Here is a 17,530-nt window from a genome sequence, read left to right on the forward strand (position 1 = left end):
AATCATCAGAGGCCAAGTGGTTCATATTCTGAGAGATCATCCCTGACACAATCGACGTTGGTCCATCACGGCCATATTTCCATCAGGTAAACCTTCTTAACTCAATGAAAATGCCGGAAGATTAAAAGAACAAAAAAAAAAAAAACAAGAGCTAGTAAAGAAGGAGCTTTAAAAATGAATAGACAATGCAAAAAAAACAAAGTGCCACGTTAAAGAGGAGGGCCAGACAGATACATTACTGCCCAACAATACATAATAACGAACTGGCCATCTTAACGAACACATTACTTAATCCCAAATATTAATTTGGATTCAGTACATATTTATCAAGGGATCGCCAGTTGGTTTCCGCTGTTCACTTCAGATCTTACAATAAGAAGCAAGCCTGCACATCTCACTCCGTCAATGCGTTACAGAAACGATCTCTTCCATACATAGCACCAACATCTATCATATTCATTTGGTCGATTAGAGACCACTTTATATGCCCAGGGGGTGTTCCTGTGATTCCAGCAAGAAGATAAACATTAGACGAGAAGTCAAAATTTGAGATTGGAAATTGGCGTGGTGGGCTTCTTCAAGTCATCCTCCCGTAAGATAGGGGAAAGCAACCAGTCCATTTCTCTTAGCCATCTGCTCTTTATTCCCTCAGATAAGGGTTCCAATTTCCAAAATTCCCCAAATATAGATGCTAAATAGGAAAAAAATTGAGAAAAAGTCAGAACCGTTAGACAGGATCATTGCATAAAAATATTCCGTTTTTCTTCCTGATAGGGCCTAAAACTACTTAGCCAATGCTGCATCATGACCATCTTTCTTGGATCACACAGATTCAACCTTGAGATTCACTCGAGGGAGACATTTTAACATAACCTTTCTCTTTTGATGATATCATAAAGAAACTTCAGTAGCCGATGTGGCATCAGCTAGTGATTTGTCCAATGGCATTCAGCTTCTGAAGTGGAGAAATTGCTATATGTAAATTTCAACAAGTCTCATGGACGACTACTATCTCAAAACAAAATGTGAACTTTGCTTTACTACAAAAATTGAACATTTAACAGATTAATGGCCTTATTCATAACATCATCAAGCTATTCATATCTGCATTGTAAAGCTAGGCTTTCCAACCTTCAGATTCCAAAGATTTGGCATTTAAAAGAGAAAAAACAAAAAAACTAATATGCTGCACATCTGATGGGTGACACTTTAACCACTATTGGCTACTAGCAGAAAACAACCTCACAACAATCATAATCCATAAGTATACAAACCGAGTTGGATAAAGTCCAAGAAGTGGTCAGAAGATTCCAAGGTACGTCTCACTTATAAGTGAAGAAAACATCATTACCTGCAAGACCGATAATGGCATGAGATAATGCGAGAGTAGTACTGATCCCTTTTATGCCTCCTGAGACATCTTCACCAAGCAGCAACTTTGCAAACTTTTCCTTCATAGCCTCCACATCTGAAACGTCTATCGAGTATGTGATAGGTCCCTTCCCATTGATGCAAAAATGATGAAGGCCGTTAAGAGTATCCCACTCATCAAGCAAGTGCTCGTCCTGGGGTGCTCGAGGACAAGCATCGTGAGAAGGAACAGCCAAGGGCATCTTTACTTGAGGAGCAGCTTGAAGCATCCTCATCGGGGGAGTCAGTGGCAGCACATCCATCAGCACCACTCATGTCACCTCCAGCACACTCATTGGCAGAGGAGCAGCTGTTGAGGATGCAGCTCTCAAGGCCATTATATGTCGTCACCCCTGCACAAGTGCAATTTCTTCATGGTTTTAATTTCTTGGAGAGCATGGTTAATAGAGCCATCGTGCTGTAGATCCAAAAAAGTGATTGATGTTACGGTAGGTAACTTTTTTAGCCGTGACCTCGGGGTCGACGCGGTTGGTTCAGGGCTCCGAATGGTTGGGATCAGACGTGGCTCCCCTTGGGATCTCGTGGCGGCCGCTGTAGGCGGTCTGGCTGGAAAGTTTCGCGATGCCGAGTAGGGTCAGCTTTGGTCGAGTACCTACGCACAGGTCGGGTCGGTAGTTCGGCCCGACCCCTCCGACGATCAAGTCAGTGATTCGGAGTGGAGTTTTTAGGGTGAGATCGTCCACCCCTGCCCGTTGGGAGCCCGGGGGTATTTATAAGTGAATTTGATGTTACCTGATGTGCCATCCTGCCGGAGCAGGGCTGTACCTCTAGTGGCGTCTATCGTCGTCATGGGTGTTGCGTGGAAGGCTGAGCTACTACAAGGTATGGGGGGCGTCAGTCGACGTCTTCCCCTGGCTCGGCCGGTCATGAGGGATCAAACGATGATGTCGTTCAGGTATGGTGGGTGTGGGTGTACACTATGTTGGTGTTAATGCTCGCTCCCTGGGGCAGTGTGCCGCCCAGGGATGTTTGACGTGGGGGTGTATTACGTCAAATCTGGTGTGTTACATCAAATCCGTTTTTACCCCTATCATACTCCCCCCCTGAAAGGAGCTATGTGTCGGTTCTTGCATGCAAGGGGTCCGACGCATGGCTTCTTACTTCTGGTAGGTTGGCCACGCGAATCGAGGCATACGACACAGGCGGGATAGCCGCGCAGACACGTCACGTGCAGTATGGGGCCGAGGTGCGCCACTCGGTCAAAAAACCGAGCAGAGATCGGGATCTCGGATAGCACGTGATCGAGGAGCACGGCGCAGGCGGGCAGGCAACGCAGGCGTGGTCTCGGGCACCGCGTAACCGAGGAGCACGACGCAGGCAGGCAGACCGCGCAGGTGTGGTCTCGGGCAACACGCAGTCGAGGAGCACGACGCAGACGGGCCGGCCGTGCAAGTGTGGTCTCGGGCAACGCGTAGCCGAGGAGCACGACGCAGACGGGCCGACCGCGCAAGTGTGGTCTCGGGCAACGCCCAGCCGAGGAGCACGACGTAGACGGGCCGGCTGCGTAAGTGTGGTCTCGGATGGCGTAAAGCCGAAGAGCCGAGGAGCACGACGCAGGCGGGCTGGCCGCTCAAGCGTGTCCTGGGTGGCGTAAAGCCGAAGAGCCGAGGAGCACAATGCAGGGGGGCTGGCCGCACAGGCGTGTCCTGGGTGGCGTAAAGCCGAAGAGCCGAGGAGCACGACGTAGGCGGGTTGGCCGCGCAAGCGTGTCTTGGGTGGCGTAAAGCCGAAGAGCTGAGGAGCACGACGCAAGCGGGCTGGCCGCGTAGGCGTGTCCTGGGTGGCGTAAAGCCGAAGAGCCGAGGAGCACGACGTAGGCGGGCTGGCTGCGCAAACGTGTCCTAGGTGGCGTAAAGCTGAAGAGCCGAGGAGCATGACGCAGGCGGGCTGGCCGCGCAGGCGTGTCCTGGGTGGCGTAAAGCCGAAGAGCCGAGGAGCACGACGCAGGCGAGCTGGCCGCGCAGGTGTGTCCTGGGTGGCGTAAAGCCGAAGAGCCGAGGAGCACGATGCAGGCGGGCTGGCCGCGCAGGCGTGGTCTCGGGTGTCACGCGACCGAGGTGGCGGCCTCGAGCATTATGCGACCTAGGAGATACTCGGTTCTTGGCCAGCGTGGGCGCGGGCGGCCAGGTTGCTTTTCTCCTGGGGAAGATCAAAGGGCCGCCCCTTTCGGGAGTCGTCGGTTTTCGAGGCTGACATGATTAGCGGCTTCGTACTTTGCACCATGCTGCGACTAAATGCCGCGTCAGACCATAGTTATGGCGATGTGATGTTTGCGTCTTCGCAGCGCACCTCAGGAGAGGAAAGGTCGCGGTTTTGGCGGGCAGTAGGCTATAAATAGCGCGCCATCGGCTTCCCTTATGCTCTGGTACCTGCATTCTCTCGACCCCTTCTTTGGGCGACCTAACCTCGCACCCATCAGCTGCCCCACCTTCTTTTCCAAAGCTCGGTAAGGATGGCTTCTCCTTCTCTGTCCTCTCCTTCTTCGCCTCCTGTTTCTGGTGACGTCGGCGAGGGGGCAGTGTTGGCGAGCTCCCACTCGTCGTTCGAGGAAAGGGCCACCAAAGCCCTTGAAACGCTGATGTGGCCGCACGACCTCGACTCCACCATGAGCGAGTCGTCACTCGGCTCCCTTCGGGATCGTTACGGTATCCCGGCGGAATTCACGCTTATTGACCCCGAGCCGGGGCAACGGGCGTATGATCCCATACCCAAGGGCTTTGCCCTAACCGTGGATGCCTTCGAGGCTGGGCTGCGCCTCCCGTTCCATCCAGTCATAACCTCCTGCGTCTCATGGTGGCGCATCTCTCCTTCTAAGATGACGCCAAATTCCTGGCACTATCTGGTGGCATTCCTAGGGGAATGCTACTATGCCGAAATTCCCCCGAGCCGGTCTCTTTTCCTTTCTTGCTTTCACCTATCCAAGGGGTCAGGGGTTTATTACTTGTCCGCCCGACCGGGTTTCCGGGTCAGTGGGGCTCCTTCCAGCAACAAGGGGTGGAAGGAGCGTTTCTTCTACGTATGCCATCCGAAGAGTTGGGATTTTGGGCTCCGGTGGGCGGCGCACGCGGTCAATAATATCGCCCCGGTCTTGGATGAAGGGGAGCTCCAGGCCCTTCGTAGATTGAAGGAGATCCTCTCGTCCTCCAAAGTCATCCGGACGATGACCGAGGCGTGGTTGGTCGAGGCGGGTTTGAGCCCGGTACCTCGAGGTATGCCTTAAAAAGGAGGTGGCGGTAGGCCTTCTTGTCTTATTTTTCTCTTTTGGAATACTAACCAAGCTCGATATGTTCGTGTAGAAATGGTGAACCTTACTGCGATGCGCGGAGGACGTGCTCCGTCGGTTGCATCTCCGCGACGCCCAATCGGCCAGGGCGTTGGCACGAGGGAGGCGCCGGTGTTGCTCGAGGGTGACCGTCCTCGAAAGAAGGCTAAGGCTGCCGCTCCGAAGAAGCCAGCTCCTCCGAAGGCTCAGGAATGCGAAGGGGCGGCGGAGTCGGGCTCGCGTGGTCGGCGAGGAGGGCGAGGTCGAGGTGAGGCCGGCCCGAGCAATGAGAGGGCGGGGAAGGCGCCCAGGGAGCTCTCGATCCGGGATTTGTGTCGGCTGCCCGCGGGGCCGCCGAACGACTCCTACCAGGCGCGCCTGATGGGCGAGCTTTTGGAGGGCCAACCCTCCGACCGGTTGGTAGCCCGCTGGGGGGGGGCTGACCCGCGGGACTCGGGTGTGGGCTGATGGGGAGACTGCAGCCGCGTTCATCCGAGGAGGGCTTCATCCAGATATGGCTCGTGAGCTCTACACCATGCCCTCGGATGTCCTGCTCGGTAAATCCATGAAGTCATTGCTATGGGTAAGCATCCCGCTGTTGATTCCCGACTTACGGCTCGTCCGAGGGTGGTCCTGACCTTCCTTCTGCAGGGCCAGCACTACGCAATGGCATTGGCGGATCGCGTACGCGACGCAGGTCGGGCCCTGGGCATCTTGTGCGACCGAAATGTCGAGCTGCGCAGGCAGGTCGAGGAGGTTCGCGCGGGGGCGGCTCCGGAGGCGGTTGCGGCGGCCGAGCAGCGCTCTTCGGAGCTGGAGGCAGAGGTGATGCGCCTCCGGACTAAGGCAGGGGCGACCGACCAACGCATGTCGGCGCTGGAGGTTGAGGTCCTTCGCTTGGAGTCCGAGGCGAAGGCGGCTGAGGAGGAGAAAGACGGTCTCCAAGGGCTCCTAAGGGGGGCGCAGACCGAGGCTCGCCTGGTCCGAGGCGAGGTGGCCACCCTGACCCAGAGATTGGAGGGGGCCCTGGCCGAGGCGAAGGGGGCCTCGGAAGCTCTGGTGGTCGAGCGAGAGCGGCAGCCAGAAAAAGACAAAGAAATAATTGAAGCCTATAAGCAATCTTCGGGCTTCCAGCTCGAGCTGGTTCATTCAGGGCAGGTCACCTACGAGTACGGGTACCGGATTGCCCTGGGCCGGTTCCAGACGCTCCATCCCGGGTTGGAAGTCGAAGTGGATCCATTTGCCTCTCATCCCGAGGTTTTAGATGTAGATATGCCGGATGAAGTTCCTTTCGACGATAGCGTCGGGGCTCCGATGGTTAGGATAGAGTTTTTGGGGCCGGCTCGGTTGAGCTGGGTTGAGTCCTGTAATCTCTTTTGTAATCCTCGAGTCCTGTTGTAGCCGAGTCTTGTAATTCCATGTTTCTGAAATAAAGAAGACTTTTTTTCTCCAGTATGTCGTTCAGCTTCAAAAAGCGCAAAGCTCCCTACTCGGAAGAGACTCTTTTTTAGCCGAACAATTCCCCTTAGGCAAAGTCTTCTTCAGACAAAAAACCTTTTAAGGTTCTGGACGTTCCATGTTCTCGGCAGGGAGGAACCGTCCATTGTCGCGAGCCTGTAAGTACCCGGTCGGACTACCTCGACGACCCGATAAGGTCCTTCCCATTTGGGAGCCAACTTTCCCTTCGCTCGGGTCAGGTCATTCACCTCGGTCTTGCGTAAGACCAGGTCGCTCAACTTGATCGGTCGGGGTCGTATCTTCCTGTTGTAGACCCTTGCGACGGCCTTCTTGTAAGAGAGGGCTTTCAAGTGGGCCTCGGCGCGTCGCTCTTCGAGCATGTCGAGGTTGGCTCGAAGTCCCTCGTCTGAGGCCCTCTCATCGAAGTCTTCTGTCCGAAGGGTGGCGATGGCTACCTCGGGTGGCAGGACAGCTTCAGTTCCGAACGTCAGGCTGTACGGGGACTCACTAGTCGCAGTCTTGGGAGTAGTGCGTAGTGCCCATAGGACGCTAGGGAGCTCATCCGTCCAGGACGATCGGGCCGCGGACACTCTTCTTTTGAGCCCGTCCAAGATGGACCGATTGGTCACCTCCGCCAGCCCGTTCGTCTGAGGGTGGGCCACCGAGCTGAACCTTAGCTGGATGCCATGACCGGCATAGAACTCTCGGAACCTTCTGCCAGCGAACTGAGGTCCGTTATCCGTGATAATGGCTTTGGGCAACCCGAACCAGGTTACTAGGTTTCTCCACATGAACCTCTCCATTTGTTGTTTCGTGATTATCGCCAACGACTCGGCCTCGATCCACTTTGTGAAATAGTCCACTCCTGCGATGATGTACCTCCGCTGCCCCGAAGCCGGTGGGAAAGGTCCAAGCAGGTCCAAACCCCACTGCGCGAACGGCCATGCGCAATCGATGGGGCTGAGCGGTACCGCTGGCTGCCGGGGTGCGCAGGCGTGTTCCTGGCACGAGCCGCACCGTTGCACATAAGCTTTCGTGTCCCGGCGCATTGACACGGACTTAGCTGGTTTTGCCTAAGTCGTGCGGCACCCTAACGCGTCCGTCCGCAAAGGTCAGCCTCCCCGAAGCCTCCCATTGTCCCTTAGGACCAACAAAAGAGAGAACGGGTTAAAGAGAACGCCTCAATCGGGATCCACAAGCAAACATGTCCGAAAAATACTTCATAGACAATGCAAATTACAAACAGACTTTACAAGCTCTGAACAGTGGCACAACAAAGGGTAAAATGGTCCATTACAGACCAAAAAGCTCTCGTACGTGTCCACATGACACAACCTTTATTTACAAGCCTAAAGAGGCCACCAACCCAACTAAAATGGGACTTATAAGCCTTCGGCTGCTCCTCTACACGCTGTACAAGGCATGAACATGCCAACAGACAATGGACAGACATAAGCATTACATCCAATATCTTGTTTAGAAGTTTGTCCGTTACATTCTCCCCCACTTATCCCTTCGACGTCCTCGTTGAAGCCTTTGTGAACACTGCAACTCTTCGCCTTTGCTGAGTCTTCAATCTTCCGCTCTAGCTGTAATGCGCCTCCTGGCTTCCAACTGCTCTCCATTGTTGTTTTTGAGTAGTCGAACCTTTGATCCGCCATGCTGCTTCAACTCACCAATGACTCTAACTCTGGTGTGGGGTTGGCTGAGTTGTGTTGATCCTTGTTGATTCCTGCGGATCTCCCAGATGAAGGAAAATACCATCCTTATTGCGCTAGTCTCTCAAAATTCCACATGCTGCTTGAACTGGGTGGATGCTTGTTGGAGTTTTAACGAGCATCGTCTCGCAAACTTCTGAAGTTTTGGGTCCTTCCTCCACAAAATCTGCTCATTGACTCTCCTTTCGGTTAGTTGTCACATCCAAGTAGGTTCACATCACTTCTGCTTTCGATTGGCATTTCGTTGGGAAATGAAGCGGACAATCTACTCTTAGTAGCACTGATCACCGTTGGTGAGGATTTGACAACTATTGTCTTCCATTATCTTCGAAGGGTCTTTGAACTTGTGCAGAGCTCCTCTGCTGGATAGATGAGAGAATTGGGGTACTCGGTTTCGCCCATTCTCTTAAGGGTTGAGAAGGCAACGGTTACTTGACTTCGCCCGCCTCCTCGAGGTTGTACTTCATGCATCAAGCTAGTTACTGGCCTTCGCCTGCTCTTTGCTCACACTTCTGAAGCACTTGAAGTGTTTGCACTCCTTGCGTTGAGTTAGTTACTGTGATTCACCTTCTCAATGCCATTGAACTTCTGGAATGCAGGAAGTTTTCACCCCAACTTGGAGTAATTCTTTGATAGATGAGGTCGCCTTTGGGATTGTACCGTCTTCTCCATCAACCCTGCCGCCTACTCCACTGAGTAGCAAAGGTACAGCACCGCGTACTGCCTGCTTCGTTCCTTGGTCGTGGACTCTTGCATGACCCGAAGTCCTTCACTTACGGCTATCTTGATGAGAAACTTGTTGACACCGGTCTTACGAAGTTTCTTGGCCTTTGCCCTTCAGCCTTGTCTCGGTACTTGGAGATTGCCTCTGCATGCTCCACCTCCTCGGCCCCTTTCACGACCAAGCGCTCTCCCTCCATGAGAGCAAGGGATCAATGACTTTCAGGAAGTCCCGCCTCTGTGGTACCATGGCCCTACTATCCATCTGCTCGCATCTGTATCCCTTTTCTTCACGATCAGTAGATATGTCTCCGTGGCACTCCTCTGAGTCCACCTCCATTCTGACTGATGCTTGATTTTGGGTAGTTAAGTCCCTTTGGACTCGTCATCGCTTCCTCGCCCCTTTCGACCTCCTGCTTCAACACCTCTGTGTTCTCCAAGCAGTCTGTTTGGTCGATGGAAAGACAGACTGCAACTCCCATGCATGGCCTCTACCATCACATTGTAGGGTTTGCACCGATTCTGTTCTCCTTACCTTCCTTGATAGCAACGTTCGCTTACTCGACCTTGTCCCCTGACTTGTCGGGCTCCCTTAAGCGAATATGAGCTCTGGAGTAGTCCAACTCTCTAGCTGCTTCGATCATACCTCTGCATGATCAAGTTCCTCCCATGGAAATCACTGGTACTTGCATTCGAACTTTTCCCTTGGTGGAACCCAGCCCCCATATGCTGATGACCAAGGCTTTCATCCGAAGCAAAATTCGATGCACGCACGGAAGACCCGCCTCTACGGTACCATGGCCTTCACTCCTTGAATCCACAGCCCTTCTTGCCGTCATGTTGTTCACCGAAGTGGAGCTCCTAGTAGCTCCCGATCATACCTCCATATGATCTCATCCCTCACGGGACTCAGTCGTGTGTATCGCATTGCCACGAATTGTTCCACCATGATCCGCTGCACCATGTCGCCTCCTGGTGACATCTTCATTGCATTCTGATCCTTGTGGAATAAACTCGAATTGTGTACCCTCCATGTGTGGCCTCTGCCAATACATCGCAGGGTCTCCTCCACCTTCGATTTTGTTCGCTCCTTTGGCAATCGACCTTCATCCACCTACTCTTGGGTCACACCTAGATGAAGCACTGCTCTAGGACAGTCCGTCGCCTAGTAGCTCCCGAAGTCCACCAATTTCACTATAATTTGTGCACCATTGTCTGGATCCTGGGCCTCTACCCCTACCAGCACAATCTTCACTGCGCACCGCTTCCTTCATAGTAACTCGAATGGCAACACTATGGCATATTCTTCAAGAGTATCCGCCTCTGCGTCCTCTTGCCCCATGCTAAGGCCTTCTGAACCCAACTTCGCCTCCGCAAATTGAGTCGCCTTAGTTCCTCCATCAAATGCTTCTCCGAGATAAGGTGCATGTGCCCCGAAGCTCCCTTTATCTTTAGCACCATGCACGATGAGTCCGCTCCATCAGAATGAAGGACCCATGGAGCAACATGATCATACTCTTGCCTCTGCAAGAGTTCATGTCCTTGACCTCTGTCTAAGAAAAGCACTATGCCTCTGCTCCATGTTCCAACTTCTATGCTGGCTCCCTTCATGCGGCTTGGGTATTTCGCCAAGTTACACCCAAGTTGCTCCGCTCCTCGTTTTTGCATTGAGTCGATGGTGGCTCTCGCACCCACCATTTCACGGGTCAGCCCTCCCTTAAGTCCGATCTCTACATCGACTCCAAGTGTACCTTCATAAGTTGCTTTAAGTCGCTCCCCCACTTGATCTCGCAATGCATCCACCAATGCATTCTCTCAAGCGAGATCATGCGACGACTCCTCGCCGCTTGCTCAGTCCATCGAGCTTCGTGGAGTTCTTGTTTGTTGAGGTACTCCTCCTCAACATGTGAGGTCCGTCTCACATGATTCTCCCTCTGGAGAGCCGGGACTTATCCCTCCTAGATAACTGTCCCATTGGAGCAATATCTCTCTTCGTTTCGGAGACCACCATCCCCTGGACTACTCCAATCTGCTGAACAGACTATGCATTGTTCTGCCTCCTACAAACGCACTTGCTAGATTGCACCTCCCCGTCAATACAGCCCCTGCTGCGCCCCTCAAGGCCTAGCAACATGCTGAACTCGTTACACACTTCAGCCTCCTACGGACGTATCCTTCACATGCCGAAGAGAAAGTTTCAATGCTCCATGGCGCCGAGTCTCGGTCGCCTTGGGATGGCCACAAACATTCCGTCGTCCGCATACAAGCCCATGCATGAGTACCAAATTCTTCGAATTAGCAATTCCCCTCACCTCTGTGAGCTTTGCATAACTCTTTTGGTCGTTGAGCAACTCATTCCACCTTGCATGGTCTCATTCTTGTCAAGCGCCTCGCTTACCTAGAGCACCATCAAGTATAGTTGTCAACGTTGAGCCGTAGCTCAAACTCAACCATCCCAACCTTTGTGCGCTCCGCATTCTTCCAAGCTTGCCTGTTCTCGTGGTGCCTCTTGCACGAAGGGTTGGCCATTCCTCTGAATGCCAATGTTAGATACCCGCTCCTCTGAGCGACTCTTTTCCCTACATCTCCATGCCCGTTTTCCCTCAAACGATCGCGCGTTGCTGACTGCCCTCAACGCAGCCCCGTTAGGTCCCCCACGTTTGCATGTCAAGTGTTTCTATGAGTGCTTGTCCCGCTCTGATACCATATGACACGGACTTAGTTGGTTTTGCCTAAGTCGTGCGGCACCCTTGCGCGTCCGTCCGCAAAGGTCAGCCTCCCCGAAGCCTCCCATTGTCCCTTAGGACCAACAAAAGAGAGAACGGGTTAAAGAGAACGCCTCAATCGGGATCCACAAGCAAACATGTCTGAAAAACACTTCATAGACAATGCAAATTACAAACAGACTTTACAAGCTCTGAATAGTGGCACAACAAAGGGTAAAATGGTCCATTATAGACCGAAAAGCTCTCGTACGTGTCCACATGACACAACCTTTATTTACAAGCCTAAAGAGGCCACCAACCCAACTAAAATGGGACTTATAAGCCTTCGGCTACCCCTCTACACGCTGTACAAGGCATGAACATGCCAACAGACAACGGACAGACATAAGCATTACATCCAACATCTTGTTTAGAAGTTTGTCCGTTACAGCATGGTCGACCAGTAGTAACCTTGGCGGAGTATTTTATGTGCCAAGGTTCGCCCGTCGATGTGTTCTCCCAGACTCCTTCGTGGATCTCGGCCAAGACCGTCTGGGCTTCGTCAAGCTCCAAGCATCGTAGAAGGGGGTAGGTGAAGGACCGCCTATAAAGCTGCCCACTCTCCTCGGTGTACCATGCGTGTGTACGACGTAGGCGCCGGGTCGCAACTTCATCGTGGGGAAGGGTCCCATCTCGCTTGAAGCGTAGCAGCTCTTGTACCCATGTGATCGGCGCGTTGCCTGGGGCCATAGTCGCTACTTCGACGGCGCGGGCGGGGAGCTCCTCGATCTCCGGCCATGCTTCGGGGGTTGGTTTTGACGCCAGCTTAGCTAGCACGTCGGCTCGCTCGTTTTCCCCCCTCGGAACATTAGATAATGTAAAATAAGGGAACTTGGTACTTAGGTCCTTTACTCGTGCCAGGTATTTCGCCATGGTTGGGTCCCTAGCTTCGTATCCCCCGCGGAGCTGCTCGGCCACGAGCTGCGAGTCGGTGAGGACGTGTATAGCGGCCACCTGCATCTCGAGGGCCAGCCTTAGTCCTGCTAGGAGCGCCTCGTACTCCGCTTCATTGTTAGTGGCCTTAAACCCAAAACGGAGGGAGCGCTCGAACGAGCGCCCGTCGGGGGCGAGAAGAACCAAACCCGTGTCGGTGCCTCTTGAGCTGGCCGAGTCGTCCACGTATAGGGTCCAAGCCTCGGGGGTTTGCTCGAGATCTCTGTCCTCTATCTGAGTTAGCTCCGCGATGAAGTCGGCTACTGCTTGGGCCTTGATGGCGGTCCTGGGCACGTATCTTATATCATGTTCGTCGAGCTCCACCGCCCATTTGAAGAGCCGCCCTGCAACATCAAATTTTGTTAGGACCTGCCAAAGAGGTTGGTCGGTGATGATCTCCACTAGGTGTGCCTGGAAGTAGGGGCGCAACTTCCGAGCCGAGAGCACCAGGGCGAGTGCGAGTTTTTCTATCGGCGGGTAACGCTCCTCGGGTCCGCTCAAGACGTGGCTGACGTAGTAGATCGGGAGCTGCTGGCCGGAGCTTTCCCTGGTCAGGACGAAACTGACTGCATGCGGGGAGGCCGCTAAATAGAGGCCCAGCTTTTCCCCGGGAGAGATAGAGGCAAGGCGGGGGAGGTCGGCCAGGTGCTGCTTCATTTGTTTGAAAGCTTCCTCGGATTCCAACGTCCACTGGAAGTTCTTCGGGTTCTTTAGCACCTTGAAGAATGGGAGGCAGCGATCACCCGATCGGGCGAGGAAGCGAGATAGGGCGACAAGCCTTCCGTTAAGTTGTTGTAGGTCTTTAATCGTCCGGGGGACTGCATATTGATTATCACCTGAACCTTCTCCGGGTTGGCGTCAATTCCTCTTTCATGCACGATGAACCCAAGGAATGCCTCGGCCACGTAATGGGGTTGAGTCGCATGCCGAACTTGCGCAGTGTGGCGAATGCCTCGGCCAGGTCGGCAAGGTGCGTTCCGGCCTCTTGGCTTTTCACGATCATATCGTCCACGTAAACTTCCATGTTCCTCCTGATCTGATGGGCGAACATCTTGTTCATCGTCCTCTGGTATGTGGCCCCAGCATTTTTTAGCCCGAATGGCATGACCTTATAGAAGTATACCCCTTGATCGGTGAGGAAAGTTGTATGCTCTCTGTCTTCGGGCGCCATCCTGATCTGGTTGTACCCCGAATAGGCGTCCATAAAAGTGAGGCATGCGTGTCCGGCCGTAGCAGTCTTTAGGGCATGCATTGTTGAGACTGGTGTAGTCAACGCACATCCTCCAGCTTCCATTGTGTTTTTTCACGAGGACTACATTGGACAGCCATTGTGGGTATTTGGCTTCTTCTATGAAGCCTGCTGCTAAGAGTCGGCCCACCTCTTCTTGTATGGCGCGTTGTCGGTCAGGGGCCTGCCGCCTGGGTTTTTGCTTCACTGGGCGAGCGTCCGGTGGGATGTTGATATGATGCTGTGCGATCCCTGGGTCGAAACCCGTCATGTCCGATGGGGACCAAGCGAAGACGTTGGCATTTTCTCACAGGAGTCCAACAAGCTGCTCTCGTTCTTGCTCGGGCAGTTCTGAACCGATCTTCACCGTCTGGTCCGGCCGAGCTTCTCGCAGAGGTATGTCAATGGTGGATCCCCTTGGCTCGGGATAAGGGGCCAGTTTCTTTGTTTCCCGCGGATCTTCCAGTGGTGGCTCAGTCCTGGCCCTCTTGTGTAAAGAAACGGCGGTCAGGTGGCACTGCCTGGACTCTCGGGGGCTTCCCGTAACTTCTCTGACTCTAGCGTGAGTCGGGAACTTGATGGTTTGGTAGTAGGTCGAGACGACGGCTCTGACCTTGTTGAGGGTCGACCGACCGAGTATGGCGTTGTAGGCAGTGGGAAGGTCGACCACCAGGAAGGTGGTCATCACCGTCTTCGACCTCGATGGGGCCCCTAGGGTCAGGGGCAGAGTAATAGCCCCCAGGGGCGATATCGAATCTCCTGTGAAACCGGTGAGCGCCGAGCACATCGGGCTCAGATTCTCCCTAGCCAAGCCAAGCTTCTGGAAGGCGTCGAAGTAAAGTATATCGGCCGAGCTCCCCGTGTCGAGCATGATCCTTCTTACTTGCGCGTTGGCTACCCTGGCCGATATCACAAGGGCGTCGTCGTGGTCGGGTCGCTCGGACGCTCCGGTCGGGAAGGTTATCTCGAGCTCGGGCTCGTGTCCCGAGGCTTCGTCTGGAGCGGCTCGGGCATACACCTTTCTGCCCGACATGGAGCCTCCCCCAGATGCGGGACCACCGGCTATCACATCGATGTGTCGTTCGATGGGGCCCTCCGGGCGAGGTGACAGCTCTTTGTTCGGCCGGAGATATTAGCCGAGGTGACCTCTGAGGATGAGCTCCTCAATTTGCCTCTTCAACTCGCGGCACTGCTCAGTGTCGTGCCCGTGCTGCCGATGGAATCGGCAATACTTTGAACGGTCTGCGAGCTCTCGTGGGTTCCTCATTGGGTGAGGGTCCTTGAGTAGCCCCTTCCCCTTCTCGTGAAGGAATATTTCGGTTCGGGACGAATTCAAGGTGGGGAGAGGAGGCCTTGGGTCGGATCTATCCAACTTTCGCCGGGAGGAGGCGGGTTGTTGCTGTCGGGGTGGCTCTGACTTGACCTTTTTGTGCTCCTCCCGCTTCCCAGCCATCCAAGTCTCCGCGGCGATGAACTGACCAGCATGCTGAAGCATCTCGGGGACCGCGACGGGGGGCCGCTCCACGAGAGACCAGAAGAACCTGGAGGGCCGCAGGCTTGTCATAAACGCCTGCATCAAGAGATAGGGGTGAGCATCCGACAATCCGCGGATTTGTTTCGTAAAGCGGTTCACAAAATGGGAGAGAGTCTCGTCCTCCCTCTGGTTGAGCCCAAGGAGCAATGCCACGAAAGGCTTTGGTCGAGCATAAGCCAGGAAGTTAAGCTCGAAATCTTTGGCGAGTTGATCGAAGGAGGCGACGGTCCCGACCTTCAGGCTGCTGTACCACGCGCGGGCCGGCCCCCATAGAGTTGTTGGGAATGCCCTGCACATCAAGTCGTCAAAAGTCCCGTATAGCGCCATCTGGGCGCGAAAAGCGGCCACGTGGTCTGTTGGGTCAGCGGCGCCGTCATACGCGTCCAGCGAGGGAAGGCGGAAGTGTGGGGGGATCGCCTAGTCTTGTATCTCGGGGATGAACGGGGATCCTTGCTGTCCGTCCGCCCCGAGCTCTCCTCTTGACTTACGAACTTCCTGTTGTACTTCGTCGAGTCTTTGACTGACGAGGCGCAACTGAGCTCGTAGGGCATTTGTTGAGTCGGCGGTCGGAGCCTCGGGCTCGGGGCGGCTCGCCGTGTCTTCTGCTTCCCGGCTCCCAGGCCGATTTATCGGGTTCCGAGGTGAGCCAGGAAGCTCGGGAAGTGGTACGTGAGTCCGGACGGGGGTCTCCCGTCGTTGTGAAGGCCAGGTTGCATGCGGAGGGGTCCGCTGGGAGACGATCGGAATGATAGTCTGCACCATGCTTGTCAGGGCTCGGACCTGATGAGCGAGGTCGTGAAAGGCCTCGGGTGACATTAGCAACGGGCCGACGGGTGCGCTGTCAGGAGGCGACAAGCTTGGGTCGTTGAACAATTGCCAGTAGCGTTCTGACGCCGATGCGGGGCATTCATCGCGGAATTCATCATGCGGGGGGTGCTCCCCCGAGTTGGGGAGCCCAGCGGTTGTGGGCCCGCCGACGTGGGTTCGCTGATCGCTTGACATTCGGATCGACCCTCCTTTTAGCGCCAATCTGTTACGGTAAGTAACTTTTTTAGCCGTGACATCGGGGTCGACGCGACTGGTTCAGGGCTCCGAATGGCTGGGATCAAATGTGGCTCCCCTTGGGATCTTGTGGCGGCCGCTGCAGGCAGTCTGGCTGGAAAGTTCCGCGATGCCGAGTAGGGTCAGCTTTGGTCGAGTACCTGCGCACAGGTCGGGTCGGTAGTTCGGCCCGACCCCTCCGACGATCAAATCAGTGATTCGAAGTGGAGTTTTTAGGGTGAGATCGTCCTCCCCTACCCGTTGGGAGCCCGGGGGTATTTATAAGTGAATTTGATGTTACCTGATGTGCCATCCTGCCGGAGCTGGGTTGTACCTCTGGTGGCGTCTGTTGTCGTCGTGGGCGTTGCGTGGAAGGCTGAGCTGCTGCAGGGTATGGGGGGCATCAGTCGACGTCTTCCCCTACCTCGGCCGGTCATGAGGGATCAGACGATGATGTCGTTCGGGTATGGTGGGTGTGGGTGCACACTATGTTGGTGTTAATGCTCGCTCCCTGGGACAGTGTGCCGCCCAGGGGTGTCTGACGTAAGGGTGTATTACGTCAAATCTGGTGTGTTACGTCAAATCCGTTTTTACCCCTATCAATTGGAGCTAGGCTTCATCTACAACTACAACAACAACAAGCCATTAAGTTCCAACAAGTTGGATTAGTTTCATGAATCTTTTACCCACGATTGAGCTTAGGTAAGGTAATATCTGTAATTCCAACCAAGAGTGTTCAAGTCTTTTTTTTTTTTTCAGTAATATCTTCTTAGGTTTTCCCTATCTCTTCCCACGCAATCAATACTAATCGACTTACTTCCGTCTACCAGGGCAACTAAAGGTTTTTATCTAGTATCAAAATTTTAAGGGACCAACAGCATTGACTGCCACTATAATAACTAGCCCATCATGAAGTTGACACCAGCAAAGCCATTGCTACCGGAACAAGTTTAAATTCCTATAGGCTGCTGGCTAATTATCCCACTATAAAATTATTTCTCAAAATTATTTGATGAACTATAAATGATTTAATTTTAGAGTAAAACAACGTGCAAAATTTAAAACTATACAAGAAAATTAGAATCAATAAGTTAAAGTTAGATATTAAGAACATGTAATTTGGAAGAGTTTAGAAGATTTTTGATGTCTAGTTATATAACAAACTATAAAAATCTAGTGTCGTTGTATATCAGTACAAGAGAGATATCCAAAATTGCACTAATTATATCGAATTAAGTAGATGAGCAACTGGAAATTTGGGAAAGTGATAGAACAAAGAATAAGATGGAAGACAAGTTTTTTGAAAGTCAATTTGGTTTTATGCTGGAAATATCAGTCATAAAAATTATTTATTCAACAAAATAATTACAAAAAAGGTTTAAATATGATTCTTGTTGAATTACAGAAAGCCAATAGTAGATTTCTTAGATACCCTTATAG

General features: G+C 53.3%; 2 protein-coding genes across 2 annotated transcripts; both read right to left on the reverse strand.

The window, feature by feature from the left end:
* Positions 1 to 6,234: 6,234 nt before the first annotated feature.
* LOC135620371 (uncharacterized) lies at positions 6,235 to 12,944 on the reverse strand. The gene is made up of 2 exons (XM_065123302.1): positions 11,766 to 12,944; positions 6,235 to 7,152 (listed from the first exon to the last, which is right to left on the reverse strand). The coding sequence occupies exons 1-2, from the start codon at positions 12,942 to 12,944 to the stop codon at positions 6,235 to 6,237; spliced, it is 2,097 nt and encodes a 698-aa protein (XP_064979374.1).
* A 1,703-nt stretch (positions 12,945 to 14,647) lies between these two features.
* LOC135620372 (uncharacterized) lies at positions 14,648 to 15,376 on the reverse strand. Its single transcript, XM_065123303.1, has one exon. The coding sequence runs from the start codon at positions 15,374 to 15,376 to the stop codon at positions 14,648 to 14,650; it is 729 nt and encodes a 242-aa protein (XP_064979375.1).
* Between the last annotated feature and the right edge of the window lie 2,154 nt (positions 15,377 to 17,530).

Source organism: Musa acuminata, chromosome BXJ2-8 (genome assembly GCF_036884655.1).
Source record: "Musa acuminata AAA Group cultivar baxijiao chromosome BXJ2-8, Cavendish_Baxijiao_AAA, whole genome shotgun sequence".
Lineage (NCBI taxonomy): Eukaryota > Viridiplantae > Streptophyta > Magnoliopsida > Zingiberales > Musaceae > Musa > Musa acuminata.